The 17,818-nt window shown below is 38.0% G+C and overlaps 2 protein-coding genes, 1 long non-coding RNA gene and 1 pseudogene across 4 annotated transcripts; 3 read left to right on the forward strand and 1 right to left on the reverse strand.

Annotated features, from left to right (window-relative positions):
* The first annotated feature begins 349 nt into the window (after positions 1–349).
* LOC147521764 (Armadillo/beta-catenin-like repeat family protein) lies at positions 350–4,855 on the forward strand. 2 transcript variants are annotated; one of them, XM_086586036.1, is made up of 4 exons: positions 350–685; positions 1,116–2,273; positions 2,508–2,817; positions 3,126–4,855. In XM_086586036.1, the coding sequence occupies exons 1-4, from the start codon at positions 680–682 to the stop codon at positions 4,715–4,717; spliced, it is 3,066 nt and encodes a 1,021-aa protein (XP_086442162.1). In that variant the 5' UTR covers positions 350–679; the 3' UTR covers positions 4,718–4,855. The 2 variants fall into 2 exon arrangements, with proteins under 2 accessions (XP_086442162.1, XP_086442189.1); XM_086586063.1 differs by lacking the exon at positions 350–685 and having other exon boundaries at positions 1,194–1,328; positions 1,393–2,273.
* A 1,010-nt stretch (positions 4,856–5,865) lies between these two features.
* On the forward strand, positions 5,866–8,671 carry LOC147521765 (uncharacterized). The gene is made up of 5 exons (XM_086586171.1): positions 5,866–6,251; positions 6,774–7,399; positions 7,828–7,936; positions 8,052–8,372; positions 8,447–8,671. The coding sequence occupies exons 1-5, from the start codon at positions 6,099–6,101 to the stop codon at positions 8,495–8,497; spliced, it is 1,260 nt and encodes a 419-aa protein (XP_086442297.1). The 5' UTR covers positions 5,866–6,098; the 3' UTR covers positions 8,498–8,671.
* A 330-nt stretch (positions 8,672–9,001) lies between these two features.
* On the reverse strand, positions 9,002–12,034 carry LOC147521766 (putative pentatricopeptide repeat-containing protein At1g68930 pseudogene; annotated as a pseudogene).
* Positions 12,035–14,794: 2,760 nt separating this feature from the next.
* On the forward strand, positions 14,795–16,080 carry LOC147521767 (uncharacterized). The gene is made up of 3 exons (XR_015194513.1): positions 14,795–14,929; positions 15,014–15,181; positions 15,264–16,080. It is a non-coding gene; the product is annotated as an uncharacterized LOC147521767 (long non-coding RNA).
* The last annotated feature ends 1,738 nt before the right edge of the window (positions 16,081–17,818 follow it).

The following is a 17,818-nucleotide window of genomic DNA, read 5'->3' on the forward strand; positions in this document are numbered from 1 at the left end:
CTAAACAGCTGCCTATTTTGCTAGGGAGTTGAGCCGGCCCTAAACAGTAACCCATCGAGTTGAGGGAGCGGGCGTCTAGTAAAATTCCAAATAAATAAAGTAAACGAACATGCAGATTAATTAATTTGTTGGGTCAATATGTTTGAGAGGAAAATTGCATCCAATAAGATTTCATTTAACGATCCAATAAAATGAGAATATGTATCTTTAAAGAGGCTCCCATTTCCTGAGTTACTAACGTATTCAATAATGTATGTAGGAGCTAGCTAATAAACATTTATCAATTCTGTGGATGTACCAGCGCCTCCAAAACGAGTTTTTGCAAAAACCTGGTTATGCACTATGTAGTATGAACTTCTAACAAGAATAATCCTTAATATTGTAACTGAAATAGATTTTAGCTGTTGAACTTTGTGCCTCGATCTTGTCCAAGTCAGGCTGAACAGGTCCAAGGATATTACTTATGAAAATAGAACTTCACTTTCACTTTCAGTTAAAATTAAAATAAAGAATACAACTTGCAATGAATTATCTTTTTTTTTTTGTTAGTGTTTCTGTTTTTCATCAATATGGTTGACATATTCAGTGTGGTGTCATCAATATGAGCTATATACTTACTTAGTAGGTGAAAGATAATCACAGGTTCGATTAACAAAGAACTCAATTCCGGCAGGGTTTGATGTCTGTAAGTTTTCCTGTTTTACTTTTAAGCTTATGATGATTTTCTTAATTTTCATTAAGTAATTACCTTGGATAGATATAGTTTTCAAGCTCATAAAACATAGCTAAAAAGCAATCTTGGCGGTAACAGTCAAAATTCTCCTTAAACATTTCAGATTGTTTCAGCATATAATATCATTTCTAGTTCTTAAGACACAAGCTGTCCAGTAAATTAAAATAGGTATAAATAAATTAGCTCTTATTAACTAGTTCTTAATGAATTGGCTGCAACATGGAATTCCCTTGATCTGCCTCATTATAAACCATAAGAGTTGAGTAAGAATAACAATCAGATATTGTGGTGTACACAGTAACACTGCCTGCCTGACAGTTACAAGGTTACACCTAATCCGGTTATACAACTGAACTAAACTTCTTTTTTTCTTTTCTTGTAGCTGGTGGAAGAACATATTCCACTCACAGTTCTGTACACATCCATAGTAGGATCAATTTCGGAGATAACAGGCTTTATTGTATGCCTTACAACAGAACGAGATACTTTCATGGAAATTGCATGCTATCTCGAGCGTGTTACGCCGGTCATAATGGAGTTGCAAACAACGCAAAATACCCTGCCAAATGCAACAGAAACTCTACAGCCTATATTGGTAAGTGTCAATCTTGCCAAGCGTCTAATAGAGAAATTCCTTAACACAGTCCATTGCATTACAGACTCTGAACTCAGACACATCATAGAAGGTTTAGAAGGTGTGATACGAAATATAGGGGACAGCCTAATGTCAATACCATCGTCAACTTTTGGGGACGAACAGTACGTAGAAACCGCGGTGCGAGCTCTGTCAAGGGAGATGCAAGATGCTCACTTTGAGATTAGTAAAACTCGAGTAAAAGAGCGAAAACTAGAAATCACATCTTCAGAGGAATTGCTACAGGGAGAAGCAGCAATAATAGAAACAGACCTTTACTCCGTCGAACTTTCCTATGAGGATCCTTGTTCTTCAAAAAAGCCACAACTGATTGATTTCCTCAAAGGAGTGAACACCATAGAACAATGGAACGACGGAAGCAGTGATGATAGATCACTGAAGACATTCACACAAGTAGCTGAGTACATGGAACCTATATATGAGACATTCTACTGCCCATTAACTAAGAGGGTCATGGAAGATCCTGTCACTGTTTCGAGTGGTGTAACCTATGAGAGGAGAGCCATAACAGTGTGGTTAAACAACTCTGAGGACAGTTCAGAAGATGTGCTGTGTCCAATCACATGGAAGAAACTGACTAGCAGGGTTTTGAACACTAATATCGCATTAAAGACAACAATAGAAGCATGGAAGGAGAGAAATGAAGCATCAAGAATAAAGGCTGCAAGGACCGCATTGTCGTTAGCCAGCTCAGACAGTATGATTCTAGAAGCACTAAAGGACTTGCAGAATATATGCCAAAAGAAACAATCCAACAGCGTACAGATGCGTAACATTGGAATGATAAGTTTATTAGCTCAATGCCTGGAGTACAAAGACAGAAAAGTAAGGTGTGCATCTCTGGAAATACTGCAGTTCTTAGCGAAGGAAAGCGATGATGGAAAGGTTTTCCTATCTTTTTCCCTGACTTGCAACATGTCTTTTACGCTTCCACACTCTCACTTCGCTTCCTAAGTATGACAATAATTAAGCACGTTACAGATGTTATGTTCACTGTTTGCGTATTAGGTTCATAATTGTGGCAGATTTTTAGTATATAGTTCTCAATCTCCTCTAGTCTATAGTATCTCATCTATAATTTGGCGAGCAAATACAACTTTTAATTCAATGGGTGTGCAGGAGATGATTGCAAAAACAAAAGCCATTACAACAACAATCAAGATGCTGTCTAGTAACTACATCCCAGAAAGCCACGCATCCTTGACATTCCTGCTAGTTCTTTCAGTATCTGAATTACTCTGTGAGAAAATTGGTTCCATTACGGGTGCGATTTTGTTGCTCATTACTATGAAATTTAACAAGTCGTATGATGCATTCTCCTCAGAGAAAGCAGATAACATTTTAAAGAACTTGGAAAGGTCTCCAAAGAACATCAAGTGTATGGCAGGAAATGGTTTCTTGGAACCCCTTCTGAACCATCTTATTGAAGGCAAGTCCTCTGTACTCAGGCTCCAGCACAATATTGAAAAGGACTTAATGTTCTGCACACGCACGTGCACAAGCTAAAAATGAAGCAAATAATTAGTTAGAGTTAAGAGGTATAGACATGTTACATGTATGGTACTGGTTAATCATAAATTTACACAGAAATCGCTTTATAGTTAGCATTTATCAGCATTTCTGGGACCTCGAATTTTGAAAAATCTGGCTTACGCATTTATAATAGCTTACAAAACAACACTGCATAAGGTGATCGAAGTCTTGCTTCTATTAAAACGATTTTTCTAACTGCAACAGGATCAGAGGAAACGCAGATGGAGATGGGAAGCTACCTTGGAGAAATTGTTCTGGGGCATGACACCAATAGGTATGTTGCTGAGAGAGCTTCTCCCACATTGATGAAATTGCTGCAAACTGGAAACACTTCAGCAAGGAAAGCAGCATTCAAAGCCCTTGTCCAGATCTCATCCTATCATCAAAACAACAGAACAATAGTAGAAGCTGGCATTGTACCAATCTTAATTCAAGAGTTGTTCGTCTCCAGAGTTCACAATGAACTGATGAACTCCACGGAAGAATCTACTGAAATCCTTGCAAACATACTCGAGTCAGGGATCACTCTTGATAACTTAGAAGTCAACACCCATGGCCACACAATGGGGTCAAAGTACATTGTCTACAACCTCATCGAAATGCTGAAGCAGTCAAACTCGGAAACACTCCAATTCAACCTCATCAATATTTTCTTATGCTTATTGAAATCGTCCAAGGTGACATCAATTGTTGTTTCTGTGGTGAAAGAAACTGAAACAAGCTACACTCTCATTGGACTCATCAATTCTCCACATGAGGAACTCAGAACAGCAGCCACTAAGCTACTTATCTCACTCACGCCCTACATGGGTCACTCGTTAGCAGACAGGCTATGCAAGATCAAAGGCCAACCTGAGAGCTTAATCAAGAGTCCACGTGAAACCTGCCAAATCACCGAAAACCATGCTGTCTCCGCGAATTTTCTCGCAAAGCTTCCTGCACAGAACTTGACACTCAATCTAGCTCTGCTCCACAAAGAGACAGTCCCCACAGTCATACAAACAATCAATGAATTCCAAAGAAGTGGGACAAGAACAAGCAGGTTTGCAAGTTCATACCTAGAGGGACTCGTGGGTATTCTAGTCAGGTTCACAACTACAATATATGAACCCGAAATACTGCGTCTAGCAAGAGACCACCATCTTACAGCAGTTTTCACAGAATTGCTTATGAGAACAGCAAGCGATGAGGTTCAAAAATTATCAGCAATTGGCTTGGAAAATCTCTCAGCAGTATCGATAAATCTATCGAAACCACCAGAAATAAAGAGATTGAAGTTCATTAAGTTGTTTCGGTTACTAAGATTTTTATCTACTAAGTCATCGAAGAACAAGAAACTTGCGTTGTGCCCAATTCACAGAGGGGTGTGTTCTTCACAATCCACCTTCTGTTTACTAGATGCAAAGGCAGTTGAGAGGTTGTTGGCTTGTTTGGACCACGAGAATGTTCAGGTAGTTGAGGCTGCACTCTCAGCTATCTGTACTTTGTTGGATGACAAGGTGGATGTGGACAAGAGTGTGAATGTGTTAAGTGATGTGAATGCCATACAACATGTTTTAAATGTGTTGAGAGAGCACAGAGAAGAGTCACTATGGCAGAAATCATTTTGGGTGATTGAGAAATTCTTGTTGAAAGGTGGGGACAGTTCTGCTTCGGATATTTCTCAGGACAGGTTTTTGCCTGCTACATTAATAACTGCTTTTCATCATGGTGATGTGAATACAAGACAGAATGCTGAGAAGATTTTGAGACATCTTAACAAAATCCCCGATTTCTCTGCGAAGTTTCAACAGTAGCTCTCTCTCTCTCTCTCTAGAATATATAATCTAATTTGTAATGCTTCAGTAAAGTGTTACGGTATTTGGTTGGCATATTGAAAGTTCTATAATTTGAGATAAATATATAAAGGCATCATGATTTTTCTTGATTAAAAATTAAAAGTGAAAGTGTTATAAAGGTATAAACAAAGTAATTCAATTGTAAGATTTATGGTAATCTCCATTGATAGATAGATTAACTGGCCTGTTGAGTAAAATCTAAATCTAAACACTGTATACCTCCTTGTTGCCTTGTTGGGATTAAAAGTACATATAAATTGTTTGATTAGTGCTGCTTCTTTCAGCACAACTAAAAGCTAAATGCACTCTTCTTTAGTAAGTTGTATATTCATCTACAATTAACATGCCAGTCTCTATTTCTTCCCCTTGGCGGATCCAAACAAAAGCACCTTACCTAAGATAGTACACTAATTGGCTTCGCCACATTGATCACACTATCTTACTGTAGGCTCCCAATTACAAAAATCAGGGACTCTTGTAATACAAACCATCCCAGGTGCATTTTAATAATAAAAGCACTAGTTTCTTCAATTTTCAAACCTCTTTAGGCGACAATGGACGCCCTATGTTTCCAAGGCCACCAATGCCTCCAATACACCTGTGTAACCAATTTCTAAACACCCTCACTGTTTATTTTTTTGGTCGAAACATTTCGTTCTCACTAAACCAAACCTGTTTTCTACTGACTATAATCTTTGTTTACCTCAACCACCTCCTTGTATCTAGCTGTTGTCTTATGTCCCGATTCTCAAATAGTTGTTTGATTTAATCTTCAAAATGACAGTAAGAAACCAACTAGGAAGCGGTGTCTTCTTAATAATATTCATTTTGATTGTTCCACTCCTGACATGGCCTGCAGGGCTGCAGGAGTTGTGTATATTGTTGAAAATTGGTAGTTACAACTTAAATGAAATTGTCCTTATTGAGTGCTATGTGACGAAGTTAATAAACAAAGACGCAAATCTTTTGTGTGAGTTTTTGGATAAAGATAATTAAGTCTAAAATAAGTGAATCAATACTGAATTGTATAATTTTGGTTTAGCATATTATCTTGGGTACCCTATTATCTTTAATAGTTTATCGAAGGGTGAAACTTTCAATATGGAAATAGGACTGCAGCATGTTACATCATTGACAATGCCAAAATTATAAATATATTAGCTCTCTATGTTACACTATAAAACATAGATTCCGTGTTTTGGTTTCCTATCTTAAATAATCCACTCAAGTAGTTGTTGTCAAGATGTCAGATTTAAGACAAGGATTTGTTGCTTCAAACCCTACCCTTTAGCAGTAGTTATCAAGGCTGGATCACACTGTGTCTCATCTTGGAGAAGAAATGGCATCTTTCTCGATTGAGGAGTTTGTTGGAAATGGTGTTCTGAAAGATCTTGTTCCAAAGCTGTTGCAAGAAGGTTGGGATGATATACCGACGTTAAAGATGATGAATTCAGAGGATATGGATGAACTAAGCATGACACAACACCAAAAGGTTAGTTACCTTCTTCGAAGAGTTCTCTATCTGAGAAGCATGATTCAGCTTATCCCCGTACTAAGGGTAAATTTCACAAACAGTGATAACAATAATACCATAATCACCTCAAGGCTGAGTTTCACAAAGAGTGATAGCAATAGAACCATAAATCCATAATCACCTCAATCATATATAGGAGAAAGGTCATCTTATGTTTGTTCTTTCTTTCTATGGTTCTCTTCGATATATATTTTTTCTTACTAAAATCTGGTTTCGCGTAGACCTTATTAGCTTTGTTTCTTATAGAGTCCTTGATAATAAAAAAATCCATTTTTTTAAACGTAGTGGATTTCAATATTTCAGAGGTAATAACTTCTTATCTTTGTACCATTAATAATGTACTGTATTAAACAGTATTATGGAAGTTGAGTAATTGTCTTTTTTGTCCTAGCTTGGTCACCTAGTACTGATTAAACATGTGCTTTCCATAAGAAAGAAACAAACTAATTTATCAATCTCTGCATATATATCTTATCTTAGGATGCCTTAGAATTAAGATCATACCTGCATGACCGTGATCTGACTAAGTATGGAGATAAGCTGGAGGTCTGTGGGAAATCTCTTCCAGAGCTTCTTAATGTTGACACATTAACCCTCTCTTCTCAATTTGGAATTAAGAGGGGCCACATTGCACGTTTTACAGATAGAGGAAGTGCATGTGGGATTCCAATTCCCCCCGCATATGCTATTCCTGCAAGGAAAAGAGCAACTATCCGTTCCATGAGTGGAGGTGTTAATGAAAGTGACCTTCTCTCACTAAAATCGAAAAGAATGCAAAGCTTGAGAAGATCCCCATTGAGGAACAATCCAAGTAATGGATCCCTTGAGTTATCCATTTCAGAAATGAAGATCAGAGAAGGACATATCTTTAAAGGCATTGTTGCAGCAGAACCTTCTGAGCCAAGATTATGTGGCTGCGTACAACCTCTTCCTATTGTTGATGACGTTGCACCTTACCCAGTAATCGAGAACATCTCAATTCAAAAACTAACTCCAGAGTATAAGATTGGGATGGAGCGCTTGGTGAAAACAAAGACACCTCCAATGAAAGCTTCAGAACTATGGCGTGATAAACCAACAGTACTGCTCTGTATTCGACGTCCCGGGTAAAATTTGATATCTTTTAAATGCATCAGCTTAGTTTTTTTATGGATCTTATATATAAATACATTGGACAAGGACACTCATGCCCTCATGCAACAATATGTTCATACTACAATAATAGCAAATTATTAATGAAAATTGTTTTCTTCATTTGAGATTCTCCCTCACACTTCTAGGTATCTCTCACTTATGTTCTATCCCCAGGCCTCCTCTTGATATACATAAAATTCCACCCTCCCTATAAGCCTACAATATTAATCGTTTGCGCCTATTCCTTACTATCTAATGTTTCTGTTGAGTTTTCAAATCACATAAGAATCCAAGTAAATATAAGAAAGGAAGTAATCAAAATATTAGGTGTCAACTTTGCAAATAAAGTCGTGTCTGCTATTCATTTTTGTTACTTACATGCTCATAATTGGGATAACAGGTGTATCATGTGTAGAGCTGAAGCTCACCAGCTCTATTCTAAAAAACCATTCTTTGACGCATTGGGAATTCAGCTAGTTGCCGTTGTTCATGAACATATAGACTCTGAGGTACTAAATAGCACTATTCTAGGTTTCCCATCTTACTATCTTGCTCTCTTAACTCCAACTTACTAGCTTGCTTTCTGAACTCTATCTTCTTTTCATTTTCTTTTAATGGTTTCAGGTCAAAGATTTCTGGCCTCGTTACTGGGGTGGTATCGTAGTCCTTGACCGCAATATGGATTTCTTCAAAGCTCTTGGAGGCGGCGTGTTGCTCAAGGACAAGTTCATAACAGGATTTGTTTTCAACCCTCGAGCTCTTGCAAATTACAAGCGTGCCAAAGCTATGGGACTTGAACAAAACTTCAAAGGGGAAGGTGAAATCAAGGGTGGACTCTTTATAGTTGGCAGTGGAAAAAGTGGTATTGCTTACCAGTTTATCGAGCGAAATTTTGGAGATTGGGCACCTTTTGCTGAAATCACTGAGATCTGTACTCGCTTACAGGTACCTGTTGGCTCATGAAATCCTACACCCACCCTCTCTATACCCCTTTATAAATCATGCTTTGCTCTGTGCAGAAACCAGAACAAGGCCAAATTGGATCTATTGAAGAATCATCAGAAAGCTGAACATGGCCTTGGTGCATGCTGCCCTGCATGTTCCGTTCGGTATCCACTGTCCAAGTCATAATAGTCATATTGCACTCTTCAGAACCTTACTATCCTCTCATTTCTTATACTAAATACGTAATTGTCTGTGTGTATGCTCCTCACTATAAACGTAACTGTGTTTCCATGAGCTAACTGTCAATCTCGTTAGTGCTTTATACTTGATTGCGTTTTTACTTGCCAAAAAGCTGGTTCCAGAAGAAAATCAATAATAGCTAACATCCCAGAGTATCCTACAAGACAAAAGATATAGTAAATATGAACTTTTCCGCTGGGAAGTTTCAAGTGTGGCTGACTTTTTCACAGCGATAAACAAGGCTACACAATACAGCATATTTGAGCTCCTCTCAATCTCATATTTGTCTAGGTTACATTGATACGGGCACGCGTGTCGGTGTCCGACACGGATACGGGGTGTCGGATACGGCGAGCAGTTGAAGATCGACACAGGGACACGGATAGGAATAATTAATTAATTTTTTAATAATTATAAATTTATTAAATTAGATGGTAATCATAAATTCGAGGTAAATTAAATACAATATGTGTCCGTGTGTGTCCAACACAGATACGGACATGGACACGTGGATACGTATCCGACAGATTTTTTTCAAAATATGGCGTGTCCATATAACCTAGATATTTGTACATTATGTTACATAAAGTACAACTTTGGCCCTCGTTAAAATGCCCTGGTGCAAGAATATTTCCCCCTTCTCTGTTTCTGAGCTTTTTTACTGAGTTCGGTCAAGCACGATTTTGTGAACATGGTTTCAAAAATGATCTGCAATAATGGTCATCCACTGGATTTACATCCTTTCTTCTTTAAATAGCTTCAATTGTTAACTGTCAACCACCAGAATCGGCAAACCATGCTCTGTTCGTTCTTGTTTCAAGCACTCCCTACCATCTTGGCAAAGATGATTTGGGATCACCATTCTCACTTTGACCTTGAAAAAACACGTTCCAAACAATGCCGATATCAAAATGGTAAAAAATGTGTATTTTTCCAAGGAGAGCATTCTCCCTATGTTGCACATGAAGCCTTGGTTTAGCATCACCCACAGATCAGAGACTTAGGAACTAGCAAGATAGACTCCATTACCAGAAATCTTCACAAGAACAAGTTCCATCTTTAAACAGATGGAATCGGACAGCATCTCTGACGAGTATTTCTCGCTGCACGATCTTAGAAATGAACTTAGTTGCATTATGACAATCCCCACAGACCCTGAGATTTTTAACTACTCTTATAGGCAAACCAGGAGGTATGAAAATCAATCCAAAAGCAATTGCAAGCCTCTCGCTGTGGTGGCCAAGCATCTTAATCTTCTCCGCCTGTTCTACATCATGAAGAATAGAACTTGTATCTGGTACATAACCTTCATCTATCATTCTGGAGTTTAACCTTTCCAATTCTTCATATATACGATCTGAATATTGGTTTGATCTATCATCAGCTGAGAAAATGTACACCTTATTCTTAAACTTGATCCAACTATAACCAGGTTCTTTCCTCATTCCCCTACGTCTCATGTCATATTTCAAACGAGCTACATCATCCCATTTCCCTTTAGCAGCATATATCTTTGAGAGCAACACATAGCTGGCAGGGTTATGTGGCTCTACTTTAACTAGAGAGTCAGCTGCCCATTCCCCAATTTCCACGTTACAGTGAAGTCTACATGAGCTTAGCAAGGTTGCCCATCCAATTGCATCAGGTTGAAAAGGCATTCGTCCTATGAACTCTTTTGCTTCTTGTAACCTCCCAGCACGACTTAAAAGGTCAATCATACATGTAAAGTGATCGTGAATTGGTACAATGCTGTGCTCCTTTATCATAGATTGAAAATGCTTGAGTCCTTTCTCGACCAATCCAGCTCTACTGCAGGCTGAAAGAACACCAATGAAGGTAACACCATCAGGTTTCAAGTCATTGTCCAGCATTCTTTCAAATAAGTCAATTGTCTGGTTCGCTTTTCCAAATTGGGCATAACCCGAAACTAACGCAGTCCAAGAAACTTCATCTTTGATGTGCATTTCATTAAACAACTTATGGGAGTCCTCGATGCTGCTGCATTAGAAACAGTAATAAATGAAATCAACCCCAAAACCAGGGCTTGACTATGAAACTGCGCACTCTTCTAAGCTTGCAAGATTAGCACATGAACTAATGACACTGCCTAAAGTAAACTCATCAGGCTCAACCCCATTTCTCTGCATCTCACAGAAAATTCTCATAGCTTCTTCACTCAACCCATTTTGACCATAACCCACCAGCAATGATGTCCATGACACAATATTCTTATGCACCATTTGTTTAAATACTTTTTCTGCGTGTCTTATACTTCCACACTTTGAGTACATATCGACAAGAGCACTACCAACAAATATGTTGTCCTTATAGTCGGTTCTAATAATGTAAGCATGGATCTGTTTGCCATGCTGTAAAGCCAAAAGACCCCCACAAGCCGTCAATACACTTCCAAAAGTGTATTGATCTATATTCAAGTTTTCATATCGCATTTCTCTAAAAATATCAACTGCTTCTCTCACCAATCCATTCCGAGTAAGTCCAGTAACCATAGCTGTCCACGAAATCGAATCTTTCTCAGGCATTTCATTAAACAAATGCTTTGAATCTTCAACCATCCCGCATCGTAAAAGCCCACTAATCATAGTATTATATATAACCAAATTACGTTCCGACATTTCTTCAAAAGTCCGTTTGGCCTCAACCATTAATCCAGACTTTGAGTACATATCCACCAACGGACTACCAACAAAAACATAAGCTTGAAACCCAAGTTTCAATATCTGCCCATGAATCTGCTTACCCAAAACAATACACGACAAACTCGAAGACAATATCAGCATTGTCGAAAATGTAATCCTATTCAAATTCCCAGACCCATCTCTCAACATCAGCTTATAAAACCTAACTGACTCCTCTCCCATTCTACAATTCGCGTAACCCGAAATAACAGTATTCCAAGAAACCCCATCTTTAACAGTCATTCTATCGAAAATCTCTTGCATTTCAGAAACCCACCCAGATTTAGAATAAGCAGAAAGAAGGGTATTCCATGAGAAGAAATTTGGTTGAGGAATTTGATCAAACACATTGCGAGCATAAGTTAGATTTTTGAATTTTGAGTACGTGTTAATGAGATTGTTGGATAAAAATGTGTCTGGGTATTTAAAGGTTTTGAGGATATGGCAATGAAGCTTCTTTGCTTGGTTATGGTTTTGGGTTTCGCAGCAAAGTTTAAGTAGAGAAGTGTAATGGTTTGAAAGAGAAGACATCGTTGCATTTTTTTTGAAACACTTGGAGGGAAAAGAGGTAGGGTTTGTTAAACGTTATTTATAACGTTTGTAGAAATATTGCATGGGCTGGATCATTTGGCCCACTAGTTGTAGACTGGGCCCACGAATTATCTTATGGTTGTTTAGCTTTTGGGCCTTTGTCTAGAAATAGCTTCCGGAATTTATTCAGAGCAAGTAGCTTTGGTACAATGGTACATGGGCGACTGGGAGGAAAGTATTCATTAAAGATTCCTAAGAGTATTGGGCAGCCTCCGAATTAGATTGGGGTATCATAGATTATTATTGTGGAATATTGAGGAACTACTCAAATTCAGGATGCAGCTTCCTCTTCATTTCTATGGATTGTACATATATATATGGCTGATTATTTTAAAATTTATTGAAAATAATACTTCGAACTTGTCCAGTATATCTATATGTTGGCCCTAATAGTTAGGTAATTAAGCTATGAGCCTATGAATCACATATATGGATGAAAAGTTGCCCTTCATAAACAACAAACTACATTTTCTTAGCTTGAGCTTTTAGTTGTCTGGGCTTGCATCAAGTTTTCTTATAAGTTGGTCAATGTATATCTTTGTTTTGTTATCCAGGAGCTGCTAAGTACTAGCAAAACATTCTTTACTTGTTCAATGCCTACTCTTATGCAAAAGCATTATTTACTTGTTCAAAGCCTACTCTTATTTCTTATAGATTGTTTTAGAATAAAGTTGGAAATCAGTGCGCGGGTGAGCCCCCCAAAAAGGGGTCAATGCGTGACTTTTGTATATGAGATAGGTATGATTATGTATATTATGGGTTATAGTTGAACTGATTTTCCTTGTCAATGTATGCATTTATCTAGGTCATTCACCCGAGAAGGTTTTTATAAATGTCTTAGATATAATGTGATTGAAGGGATGATCATTATAATCACTTAGTTTGAAAAGCATTGGTTACTATGTCCTGTTGAAATTCAATGAAGACTAAAGGTTTAAAAAAAAAGTTGAATTTGAAGACCAAAATTGACTAACTATTTCTAAGTTTTATTGCTTGTTTTCCTTAAAACGTTGTACAATAATCGGTGTCCCTATAGTTTATCCTTTACTTATTTTTTTGATTCACAAGGAGTAGTCGGCCAATTTCTAGAAGAATCTTGGTATGGTTGAAGTTTTAGTTATTGATACAACTATTGTATTCTATCTCACTACAGAACCAAATACCAAATACCAAATACAATCTTGATATGTAAAATGTTAGAACCAAATACCAAATACTACAGGCGTCGATGAATTTGCATGTTTGTGGTTGGTTTGTTGGAATAAAATGAGATTGTCATTTTCTATCTCACTTGGAACGGAGCCCACATTGGGCTTTTATCGCGAATATCTAGAGTGATTGCTGTTATTTGGGTCGTTCTAACTAAACGACCTTCTCCCTTTTTCTCTCTGTCAAGACTACCTTTATATAGCATATACACTAAAGTTTGTACTTCATTTTGTGGCATAATGAGAGTTACAACGGATACGTTGGTGACCGTTGTTAGTGTCTTAAAGATTGTAGTCATCTTATGCTAGTGTTTTGGAACTGTAATAGTTACTAATACTTGTTTTATTTTTCTTTATAGTAATGGGTCATCGATCAAAGAATGTCAAGAATGTAGCGAAAACTACATTCAAGGGTGTAAAAAAGTTGTTTGGTGGCGGCGGTTCCTCTTCGGGTCGCGGTGACGCGCCTGAGCCTGAGAAGAAGAGAGATAGGGGGTCGAAAACAATGGCTTCAATCCATAGAGGCGATAGAAAAGCAGATGATGATCCTACGAATGTAGGTGATATAGAAGGAGAGAAGAAGAGAAAAAGGAGTGCGGACACCTCGGCCTCAGTGCGTAAAGGGGACCACAATGAGGTTGTTCCGAGTAATGTAGATACTGAGAGTGAGAGTGAGAGTAAGGGTGATATTAATGTAGATAAAGATTTAGATGATGTAGATAAAGATTTATATGTATATGTAAATGTAGCAATGGATCGTGGGAATAGTATAGTTGATGATGATGGGGATGACTTAGGTGAGGATGGAGACGATGGGGAAGAGTCTGGTGATAAAGAGGGTGATGAAGAGGAGGAGGAGGATGATGATTTGGAAGAATTGATGGAAGTTGAAGCACCGGTCAAAGTCAAAGCACCTCCAGTGGTAGACTATGTGAGAAAATCCAAGGATGATTTAGAGTACACACGAGGTGTATATGGTGGTGGCCCTACTGAGTCAGAGCTTCTGTATGACTATTCGGTGCATGTGGCTCGCGATGTTTGAGAAAATAAGGTATTATCATAGACTTAGTATCTTGATTTTCCTTTGTCTTTACAAAACCTTTTGTTTCTCCTCATTGAGTCTTTGTTGTTTCAGGCGGAGCGTGGAGTGTTAAAGTGTGTTCCACATCTATCCAAGTTAAGCCAATGGGATCTCAAGAATGAGTTCAAAAAATCTCCCAGATTTGAAAATCAGCTTAAGAGGACTTGGTTTTATGATCTGGTATTTGAGTGTTACAAACATCAAGATCCGGTGTTAGTCTCTGCATTTGTGGAGAGGTGCCATCTAGAGACCAACACCTTCCATATGCCATTTCGGGATATGACTATGACTTTGGATGATGTCTCCCAAATCCTAGGCATCGCAATTAGAGGCAGAGCAGTGCTAGGGAACACGGAGTTGATCCGTGAACAATCGGAGAGTCTCCTACACCGTGCTCTAAGTGTCTCGTAGCCTGTGATTAAAGTGGAGATGGACGCGAGCCGGTTTATTTCAAAGGTAAGGTTGGAATTCCTGCGGAGCCAGTTTGCTGGGAAGGTCCATGATAAGTATAAATATGGGAATGTAAGAGCTTATCTACTATTTTTCTTTGGATGTACCATCTTCATCGACAAGTCTGGGACTGGAGTACCTGTTTATTATTTGACCAAGTTGCTAAAATTCAAAGAGATCGGCGAGTATGCGTGCGGTGCAGCAATTTTGGCCTTTCTGTATAGAGGACTTGGGACTTCCACGTGTGCGAAGGTGAAAGGTGTTTCAGGATTCCTGACTCTTCTACAGGTAAAACTTAAATATTTTGCAGATTTTTTTTAATGTTAATTATATTATTCTATTATTATGTTAACTGTGTGTGTATATATCTAGGCGTGGATCTATGAGTACTTCCCGTTATTCAGGCCAATCCCAAACTTGGAGTATAAGTTGGCTGGGTCACGTGTTCTTAGACACACAGTTAGCGTTGTGCGCTATGAGAACCCATGTCATGCATTGCAGTATTACTGAGCGATAATTGATGATATGACGGTGTTCAATGTAAGTATTTCAGTTTGTTTCAAATTTTTTTTAGTAATTGATTATTTGAGTATGTGATTAATGACATTTTATTTTGTTTAAGGTTGATTGGTGTCCATACGATAATGTCAGAGCTATACGCCCAGTCGATGACATTGCCTTTTTTGAGGGAGTGATATGCTTTTTTGACGTTGTGGAGATTTACTGCGTTGCAAGGGTCATGCGTTAGTTGGGTCATGTGCAGTTCATACCTGCAACTCCTCCAACACCAAATTACATAACTAGGACTGTAGCCGAATATGGGTATGAAGTGAAATGGACATTGATAACTGTTGCGCCTGTATATTGGGAGTCGTGGCAAAATCACGTGATCCAACCCAACAATCGAGGACCCATCTGTACTTATCCATGGGAGTGTCATCCAAAGTACATGGAGTGGTATGTGAGCCATTCTCACATTTGATTAGTAAATCGCGAGCGGCTTCCTATCTATTTCTCCCTGGAGACAGTTCCATCTTATGCACCGATTGTGAATATTGTGTTTTGGTTACGGTATTTTAAAACGGTAATTAATAATTGTTTTGTATTCTTATTTCGATATAACAACGTCATCGATGAAATGAGTCAATTGCTAGAGAGAGGTCTGCAATTGGGTGGGAATAATATTCCCAAAGAAGCAAGGTCCTCGTTCGAGGAGGCGTACAACTTGACTAGGTGCAAGTATAGTGGTGGGCGGTACAATTATCATAATTGATTTTTGAGTGCGGCTTCCGATTTTGATGTAATTTATGTATTTTTGAATTTGATGTATTTTGAAGTGGAAATTGATGTATTCGATTTGAATTTGATGTGGAAATTGATGTATTTGAATTTGATGGCGTATTCGAATTGAATTTGATGTGGAAATTGATGTATTATTTGAATTTGATGGCGTATTCAAATTGAATTTGATGGCGTATTCGAATTGAATTTGAAGTGGAATTTGATGTTTTGAAATGAATTTGAAAGTGTATATGAATTTGATGTGTTGGTATATGAATTTGATGTTTTGAAAGTGGAATTTGTTTGTTTTTTTTTATATGAAAGTGTTGTAAAAACAAAATGAAATTTGAAAAAAAATTTGTCCAAACGACCCAGCCATGTCGTTTGGTATAAAGGCCAAACGACCCAGCAACATCGTTTGGTATAAAGTCCAAACGACCAGATTAGACCGTTTCATGAAAAAACAGAGAGCTCTATCTCAAACGACCAGCTCAGACCGTTTGGCTCAAAGGTCAAACGACCAGTTCAGATCGTTTGGTATAAAGCCCAAACGACCAGCTCAGACCGTTCCATGAAAAAACAGAGAGCTCTGTCTCTAACGACCAGCTAAGAGCGTTTGGTTTAAAGGTCAAACGACCAGCCCACATCGTTTGGTTCAAAGGTAAAACGACTTGATCATGTTGTTTGGGGTAAAATCAAGTAAAATCAAATCAAATCAAATTACACTTATTCCAAATTACATCAAAATATCATATTGACAATATTATTTCCAAATCACTCGATTGCTGTCCGAATCAACTTAGTCGATCACTCGATTTCCAAATCAAATCAAATAAAAGCCCTAACATTATTTCCAAATAACATAAAATTAAAATTAAATTACACTTGTTCCAAATTACACCAAAATAACATGTCAAAATGAATTTACAAATTACATCAAAATATCATATCGCAACATACGAACAAATTAGTCGATAACATGTACTGTTGGGTTTTCAACGGGCTCATTTTTCCATATTAGATTGGGAATGTTCAATACTATAAATTGCAATTGCCTTGCTGTGAATGCCAAATTCCAACTTTCAGCAATATCATATCGAGCTCTAAGCCATTGGCGCATTACTGGAGGAATCGGACAATCTTCAACAAGTTCAACATTGACAAAATGATTTCCACCAATATGTGCGCTACCCAACACTTTTTTCACTCTCTCAGGATTTTCTTGGGTTCTCAGCGGCATGATAAGGAAGTATTGACGAGCTCTTAAATGCAGGAGGACAATATTATATCTTGAAGCAAATAGTTATCCAGCAAAGGGCATGCTAGCTCATCCACTTATTTAAGGGCGCGTAACCTTCTTCATGTAGGATATGATTTCCTTCATCGCATAAACAACGTCACTTTGACTATACAAAGTACAATAAAGGGGGAGGTTGTCAATAAGCTCTTGGTACAAGTTCTTTCTCATCTGCGCCCAATCTTTTTAGTTCTTCCTAATGCAATGCAGAAAGCTCTATAACCACAGTTGCCATCACCAACAGGGTCATCGACTCTAACAATGTATTTATGCATTTCTTCAGGAATATCCAACCCGTAATCCTTAGAACCCCTCGTCTTTCCAAAGTCTAACCCATCTTTCACATTTCGTGGTGTGACTATTTTTGGAGAAGCCTTATTTCTTGGTGTGGTTATTTTTGGTGTTTTTGGAGAAGGCTTCTTTCTTGGTGTGGTTGTTTTTGGAGAAGCCTTATTTCTTAGTGTGGTGTGGGTGTTTTGGGTTGGTATTTTTGGAGAATGCTTCTTTCTTGGTGTGGTGTGAGTGTTTTGGGTGGGCGTAGTGTTTGGTTGTAACGAGACCCACTCCTCATGGTCACGTTGAGAATGTTCAAAATGAGA

Source organism: Coptis chinensis, chromosome 1 (assembly GCF_015680905.1).
Source record: "Coptis chinensis isolate HL-2020 chromosome 1, ASM1568090v1, whole genome shotgun sequence".
Lineage (NCBI taxonomy): Eukaryota > Viridiplantae > Streptophyta > Magnoliopsida > Ranunculales > Ranunculaceae > Coptis > Coptis chinensis.